The sequence below is a fragment of the Tigriopus californicus genome, chromosome 12 (genome assembly GCF_007210705.1).
Source record: "Tigriopus californicus strain San Diego chromosome 12, Tcal_SD_v2.1, whole genome shotgun sequence".
Taxonomy (NCBI): domain Eukaryota; kingdom Metazoa; phylum Arthropoda; class Copepoda; order Harpacticoida; family Harpacticidae; genus Tigriopus; species Tigriopus californicus.
The window spans coordinates 16,669,219-16,677,378 of NC_081451.1; the positions used below are offsets into that span (position 1 = coordinate 16,669,219).

General features: G+C 41.8%; 1 protein-coding gene across 3 annotated transcripts in view; it reads right to left on the reverse strand.

The window, feature by feature from the left end:
- Positions 1–6,638: 6,638 nt before the first annotated feature.
- Positions 6,639–8,160, reverse strand: part of LOC131892109 (diuretic hormone receptor-like) — a 20,151-nt gene continuing 18,629 nt past the window's right edge. The window contains exons 12-15 of one of the 3 annotated variants that reach the window (XM_059241859.1): positions 8,039–8,157; positions 7,800–7,919; positions 7,562–7,699; positions 6,641–7,079 (exon numbers count right to left, since the gene is read on the reverse strand). In XM_059241859.1, coding sequence (XP_059097842.1) covers positions 6,993–7,079; positions 7,562–7,699; positions 7,800–7,919; positions 8,039–8,157 — 464 coding nt within the window. In that variant the 3' untranslated portion in view covers positions 6,641–6,992. Of the gene's footprint in view, positions 7,700–7,799; positions 7,920–8,038; positions 8,158–8,160 lie in introns of all 3 variants that reach the window. The other 2 variants (XM_059241858.1, XM_059241860.1) reach the window with 2 other exon arrangements.

The following is an 8,160-nucleotide window of genomic DNA, read 5'->3' on the forward strand; positions in this document are numbered from 1 at the left end:
TTTCTTGTTTAAGTCTATCTTTATGGAACACCTTCCTGCCGATATCCGGACCCACCTCATTCCCGAGTTGGATGACAAGTCTCCTAGGAAATTGGCCGTGTTAGCGGACAAACTTGTGTCTGCCAAGGATCCAAGGGTATGTGCAGTATCTTCATCTCAAAACGGGTCTGGTCAGCACATGCCGAAATCTGGCCGCAAGACTTGATGCTGTTTCCTCAGAGAAAAGTCACTCCAAACAAGCCACTTGAGACTTTGCTATGAACACATTTTGGTAGTTGGGCAGCAGGGAATCGGGCTGATGGACTTCTCTTGCGATACTCAGTTTCAACCAAACCAAAGCAGACAAACGAGTCATCAACTCACTGGCTCCCTGAATTGGGAACTTGATTTTGAGAATCACGTAACTAAATGTGTTCAAAGCCAATCCCCATCGCACACACCAGGCAGCCGCGAGGGAGCCAAAAAAATCTCAGAAATCTCGTGAGTGTCGCTTCTCTGACTAGACTTAATATTGTCCTATTGGTGCAGCTTTCTCTTCATAGATGGCGCTTCCACGAGCTCGGCTGAATTGATTGGGTTGAACCTGCAAAGAGCCTTGAAGGCCGCTCAATTATCCAAAATGGACATCGCCAACACCATTCAAGCTCACAAGGCCATTTCGGCCTTGGATCCAAACTCAGAATTGGTGGCCAAGCTCATGCTCAGCGAAAAGAACATTGCCCAGAATGGAGTGCCTCCCGTTGAAATTGCTCGAGTTCTAGGTACTTACTTTTTTACAATCATATCCCTAGATTATCAATATTTGTCCCCAGAATGAGTTTGAAGGACTTTTTTACGCACGATGCTCCCCAAACTCTTTGCAAGTTGTTCTATGAAAAACAAGACGTTGAGTTTTCAATTTTTATAGCGAGTTGAATGAATGTATTCTAACCTATTTTCCATTTTTAAGTCACATTGTAATGGTGTTTGAATCCGTCAAATCTATTTTTGTTTCACAATGTCAAGTGATTTCGACCACAAAAATACTGGCCTCATGGCAACCCTGGTCAAGATTAATTGCTGCGGAGAAATTCAAATCTCGCTGACTCGAATATCACTTATTGATTCGTTTGTTGTTCATAGATGCAATAGATATTTCATAACTTGCAAAGTCTGGGTGGGGTTTTTGCCCAAAATTCGACTGAGAGGGTCATGTTTGCTTGGCGACATCAAGGCATCAGCAAAATCGGAGCGAGCAATATTGGATTGTGGCTATAGGACCCCGTCTTTGGTTGTTGGCGTAATATATTGTTTATTAACTTTTCCTATTTCGGGACTCCCTAAATAATTATCATCCCTGAAAACCTTTTTTTGCCACAAACTGAAACTGTTATTGTTCGTCGGCTCTCCCGTCGCTAATGATGCAATGGACTGTTTCCTTTGGCATTTTTTATCTTGTTTCCAGGCTTCATTACCACTACTGGGAATAGGATCCCCAGCAGTTTTTTTTATTTTGGTTTGTTTTTTCACGGCCTTTCTTACCGCTACAGGCAATGCAATCCCCAGCACTATCAAAATGAAAGGTTGTAATTCGCCTATGTATTACCTTCAATCTTTATATGATAATTTGTCTACCAAAAAATTTGAATTGGCAAACCGAGTTAGTCCTTGAATGTAGGGTTGATCTGGAATGCTTACTAAAAATTTGTCCAAGTCTGACTTAAAGATGCTACCGGATCAACAAGGTCAATGTATTCCCTACGAATATTAGAGGGAAACAAATTAAACAATGAAGGAGCCCGACAAAGAAGAGAAGTGGACTTCATTGTTCTAACTAGCCTGGATTCTCGAGGGCTTGAAGGTGCTCTCAAAACGCACATTAAGCCTCTACTGTCACTAGAATTGACCCTAAATCCTGGGTTGGGACAAAGTTCATGGATGCTTTTGAAGACGTACAATATCAGATACCTTTCGTACCTTCTCTGAACACTGTACAGTCCCAACTTTTTCAGTCTCTCCCAATATGAGAGCTCTCTCATTCCTGTGATGTTCCTAGTGAAACATCTTTGGACTTGCTTGACCTTTTGCAAACCTGCTGAACTCATTGGAGCCTAAATGGGTGAGGCATATTCAAGATGCGGCTGAACAAAGACTTGTATAGAGTTAGCATTGTGATACTACCCCTGGACTTAAACGTGCGATATATCCAACCACATGTTTGAAAAGCCTTACCAACTTTCAACTGGATATGCTCATCAAACTTTCCATTATCTTAGAGGACTACACCTAAATCCCTCAAGGATGAGACCTGCTGAATGCCCTTACCACCGTCATCTAATAGTGGAGTGTCTAATTACGTTGACCCAACAGTCATTGAGCGGAATTTCATTCCATTCAGTGCCATGTTACTCCCATCAACCCAAGAGTAGATTTGGTCGGGAACCTTTTCCAGACTACCAGTATTCTGACCATTCCTAGTAAATACCAATTTTGTATCATCATTATAGGAAGAAATACTGACATTACTACTACTAAGCTTCGGAAGTGGAGCAATGAAAATGATGAAAAGGAGAGGACCCAATATGGAGCCCTGAGGAACACCTGACAAGACATCATGTACGTCACTAGGGGATCCCTTGACCTTAACCAATTGCTTCCTACCAGAAATGACACTTTTAAACCAACTGAGAACCTTGCCTTGGATCCCAATTTCATGGAGCATGTTAACTAAAAGACCATGATCAACTTTATCAAAGGCCTTGGCAAAATCAAGATAGACAACATCTACCGACTCGTGTCTTTTCAGCCCCTCAATGACCTGCTCTAAATGCTCAATCAGTTGGGTAACCGTGCTAAAATGTGCTCTAAACCCATGCTGGCTAGGAGGACGGACTTCATTGACTTTAAGCAATTCAACTAGTAAAAATCGGCCTAGTCACTGGGGAGTGACTTATCTCCCTCCCCCTTTGAATATTGGAAAAACGTGAGCTAACTTTAGTGAAGATGGAAACCTGCCCAGATCCAAGATGGAATGCATAAAGTGCGAGAAAATAGGAGCAAGAACGAGTGAGCATCTCATCAGAAACTGAGATGTCACACCAGCAGGACCAGGAGAACTTGAAAGCCTCAAGTCCTTGATGGCCACTAAAGCATCTTGAACTGTAATTAAGAGATCATCCAATTGCTCAAAGTGACACCTTGTCAATCTCAACAAACTCATTATCAGAGCGATGAGCTGTTGCTTCTACACTCAGTGGGGTTTAAAACACACTAGAGCACTGATCCCCAAGCATGTTAGCCAAAGTCTCTACATTGCTTATGTCTCTCCCCATCAACCTCAAAAGGCCCAACAGGGTGTTTCATCTTTCTCTTAGAGTTCGCATAAGAGAAAAAAGCCTTCGGATTCGACCTGACTTCCTGAACCACCTTACCCTCACTTTGTAACCGGTTATATTCGATGGAGGCCTTAATCTTACCCTGAACTACGTCCAACTCTTTTTGGAGACTACCCACAATTACTGGAGTCGAAGTGCTCTTCACCCATTTTGCTAGTTTGCAACTCTTTTTGAACAAAGTCCCGCTTACCAACAAGGCTATGTTCTAATGGAGGCGAAGCATGAGCAAATGGGGATGGTTGGGCTTAGGAAATGGGTTGGGCAGCTACATTTGAATAGGAACGTATTTTGGGAATAGGGGTGAGGGAAGGAGTATTAGGGAGGAGAGTGTTTATACAAATAAGGGTGGATTGGGTATTTGAAGGAAGAGGAGGGAATTGGGAGAGAGGGTAGGGGGTAGGAGGAGAGTGAGGGAGGAAGCTAAATGGGTTAAGGAAGGAGTATTAGGGAGAAGAGTGTTTATAGGAATAGGGGTNTGTGTGTTGTTTAGGGATTATAGACTTGATGCTGTTTCCACAGAGAAAAGTCACTCCAACCAAGCCACTTGAGACTTTGCTATGAACACATTCTGGTAGTTGGGCAGCAGGGTGTCGGGTTGATCGAATTATCTTGCGTTACTCAGTTTTAACTAGAGCAGACAAATGAGCTATCAACTCACGGGCTCCCTGAATTGGGAACTTGAATTTGAGAATCACATAACTAAATGTGTTCAAAGCCGATCCCCATCGCACACGCGAGGGAGCCAAAACAAATCTCGGAAATCTTTTGAGTGTCGAATCTCTGACTAGACTTAATATTGTCCTATTGGTGCGGCTTTCTCTTCATAGGTGGCGCTTCCACGAGCTCGGCTGAATTGATTGGGTTGAACCTCTAAAGAGCCTTGAAGGCCGCTCAATTATCCAAAATGGATATCGCCAACACCATTCAAGCTCAAAAGGCCATTTCGGCCTTGGATCCAGACTCAGAATTGGTGGCCAAGCTCATGCTCATGGAAAAGAACATTGCCCAGAATGGAGTGCCTCCCGTTGAAATCGCTCGAGTTCTAGATACTTACATTTTGCAATCATATCTATAGATTATCAATATTTGTCCCCAGAATGAATTTGAAGGACTTTTTTACGCACGATGCTCCCCAAACTCTTTGCAAGTTGTTCTATGATGAACAAGACGTTGAGTTTTCAACTCTTATAGCGAGTTGAATGAATGTATTCTAACCTATTTTCCATTTTTAAGTCACATTGTAATGGTGTTTGAATCCGTCAAATCTACTTTTGTCTCGCAATGTCAAGTGATTTCGACCACAAAAATACTGGCCTTTTGGCAACCCTGGTCGAAATTAATTGCTGCGGAGAAATTCAAACCTCCCTGACTCGAATGTCACTTATTGATTCATTTGTCGTTCATAGATGCAATAGATCTTTCTCAACCTCCAAAGTCTGGGTGGGGTTTATGCCCAAAATTCGGCTGAGAGGGTCATGTTTGCTTGGCGACATCAAGGCATCAGCAAAATCGGAGCGAGCAATGTTGGATTGTGGCTATAGAACCCCGTCTTTGGTTGTTAGCGTAAGCGGGTGGGGTGGGACACCATTTAGGGTGGTCAAACTGATAGCCTTTTCCTTCAACAGGACTTCTCAACTACTGGGTTAGCATGTTGTTCAAGCAACACCCTGGCCTGATTGACACACCCAGTTAAAGCCTNAAATGGGTTAAGGAAGGGGGGTGGGGTGGGATTAGGTTTAGGAATAGGGTCAGCTCTAAAACTACGAAACTGAGCTATCCTATTTCTCGGCTTTCTTTGCGTCCCTTCTACATGGACGGAGGTACTCCGTACATTAAAGCATGTCTTAAGTCTCATAGACTGACGGCACATGTACGAGTGGAGCAAAAGAACAATCTACCTTTGAACATTCCATCTTCCTATTGTACTTCCCAAGGCCGAACTTGAAAAGTTTTTGACACCATTTAGGGTGGTCAAATTGATAGCCTTTTCCTTCAACAGGACTTCTCAACTACTGGGTTAGCATGTTGTTCAAGCAACACCCTGGCCTGATTGCACGTCCAGTTAAAGCCTCTACAATAAAGGGCTTATTGACTACAAAAGGATCCTTCCCTGTTAAGACCAAGTCCAAACATTGTCTAGCCTTTTTCCTGACTTTTCCAAAAATAACCTTCCGTCATTCCGTCTTGCGTCATGGTCCGCAGAGGAACTGTTAATGAGCAGCAAAATCAAGAGACCAAGAAAAAGAAGAAAAAAACTAAAAATATAGTAATAGAACTTTTAGACACTGTTAGTTTAGGATTTATTTGCACATTAAACGTCGTTATGCAACTGATAGATGAAATCCGGATTGATTGTCAATCCGGATGTATCATCACTTTCGGCTCGACGATATGAGCGGGTTTCATTGTACTAAGAAAATGTTGCATTTATGAACTACTACCTAATATACTCTCTTTATCTTCAATTGTTACTTCCGATCATCTAGCGATCGCTTAAACCATAATGTCATTGTTATTTTTGGGGGGCAAATTTAATGGCTACTCAGGTGTGTCCTCAATTCAAAACAAAACGTGCTTGTTTTCTTCTCTAGCTCCTGTTTCAGGCTCCCCATCCATCGAATCGTTGTAAGAACAATTGTGCTCAATCAACCCCAAGAAGAACTGGGCTTCAAGCTAGGTTTAACGTTTATACGTTTTTTTCAAAATAAAAGTTTGGATCGTCAATAGGTCAAGTGGAAATGGTAGGGTCCAGAATTTTGCTTCCAGGTTTTTGAGAGTCACAGGGTGTAAAGAAATTAAGGGCCTCCATGACTGTTTTTTACAACCTTTCTCCCTCTCAAAGATTTTTTTTTGACATTAAACCACAAACCTTCATTACGAGGAACTGTTAAGTCCATAGTAGCATAATACAAATAATTTAATGATGTCCTAAAGGCGATGGGTAACCCTCTGAGCGATTGCCGTCAATACGAAGTCTGAAAATTCAAGTGAGCGCAGTCTTAAGATCGAAACCAAGGCTAAGGGCATCATGAAGGCCACCAAAGACAATGGAACGCCGGTGAGCCTTTCCGTGTTCATCCTCAAACCATTGGAAAGTGGAGACCCTCATGCAAATGCGCTAAATCTGGATTTTCAAGTTTCAATCTTTAGGTGGCCAAAGATTAGATGGTTACCAATCTCCTTTGGAGTAAAATAGGATCATTAATGGTATGGTGTTAGGTTTTCCAAAAATCCCTTTTAACGAAAACTGGAGACTCAACCCGATCAAATCATTCTTTCAGTTAGGGGGTAGGATTTTCAGAGGCCACAAAGAGCGGCCCTTAATTTTTTCAACTCTGTACATTTGCAACAAAAACAAAAAAAAATACGTTATTTGCCATAACAAGTCTGAAATTATTGAATTCGTTTTTTTACAAGGCTTGCGACGACATTTATTTGTCCACCGGTTCAACATCACATGAAACATAATGTGAGACATGATAGTACAATCACATATTGACACTCAGGTAACAAGCTATGACGAATTATTATTGTTAAATTAATATTACTATTATTATTATCTGGGGCAGTGCCATGGAAAATGACTCGTCCAGTTTACATGTTAACATCTTTTGGATTTCACACAAATGCCACCGATTTGTCTTCTGCTCCGTTTGGCGGGGAGCCACCAGTTGCCACCGTTTGAGAAGCATTGCCTCGCACATACTGCAATTAAATAATGAATACTTGTAAGATTTAGGATCATAGAAATTTGTAGGGATGACCCGAGAGTGCAGATGCCAAATGCCTAACTTAAGGAGTGACTCAAAGATTTGACAAGATGATGGGAAAGTTGATATTATTTCAAACCGCAAAAGAAAATGCAAATACTTGGCGAGGAATTATTATTTACCTAACATAATGGAAATAAAACATCAACGGTTTCTTTACTTGCTTCAGAGGTATCAAAGACAAGCCTTATTTATGTGACCTTCTCGAGTGAAATGGATCACTAATGTAATAATGTAATAAAAAGCTTGCCTTTAAAGATCCAACGAACCGAGAAGCATTCTCACTTCTTTTCATTGGGACATTTCCCAAAATAAACATTGACAAATCCATTGCTCTAGTTTAAGATTTTCGTGCCTATGATGAACTAATAATACTTTAATGACATTGGTTAGATGTCGTATCAAATCGGTACATGCATTATTGGGGTTACGCCATGCGGGCATTGACACGGATTCTTCACTGATATCATCGTACACTCGATTGACAAGGAACTCTTGGCGAAGAGCTGCCATGTGAGGATGAGGCGTAATGGAACCCAATCGAGTCGTCCGGACCTAAGTTCAAAACCAAAGACGTACATGCAAAACGAAATAACCACACTTGCAAAATAAGACTTGCAAGACTGGCCAAACGAATCAGTAAACCAAGAGGTACCGTGTATTGAGTCATTGCCATGGATTGGTGTCTGGTGTCGATATGGTCGCCAAAGAACTTTTTGAGTTGGAATGAGACCTCACTATTAATGAGGCAAAACAGGATGGCAATCACTAATCCCTGCGAAGCAAGAAATTAGGTATCACAAATCTGAGCTCCTTGAGTTATCGGTGGAGGGGGAAAAAGGCACTTTCCGGAAGTTTATTTCAAGAATTATCATTCAACCTCGGCTAACGTACCTGGAAGGAGGTTGTGATGGCGCAGAGGAATTCCATGATAATGCGCAAAGTAGAATCCCCTTCATCGGGTTTTACCGCCGCCAGAAAATTATGAAGTCCGAAAAGCGGTACGAGCACACCTT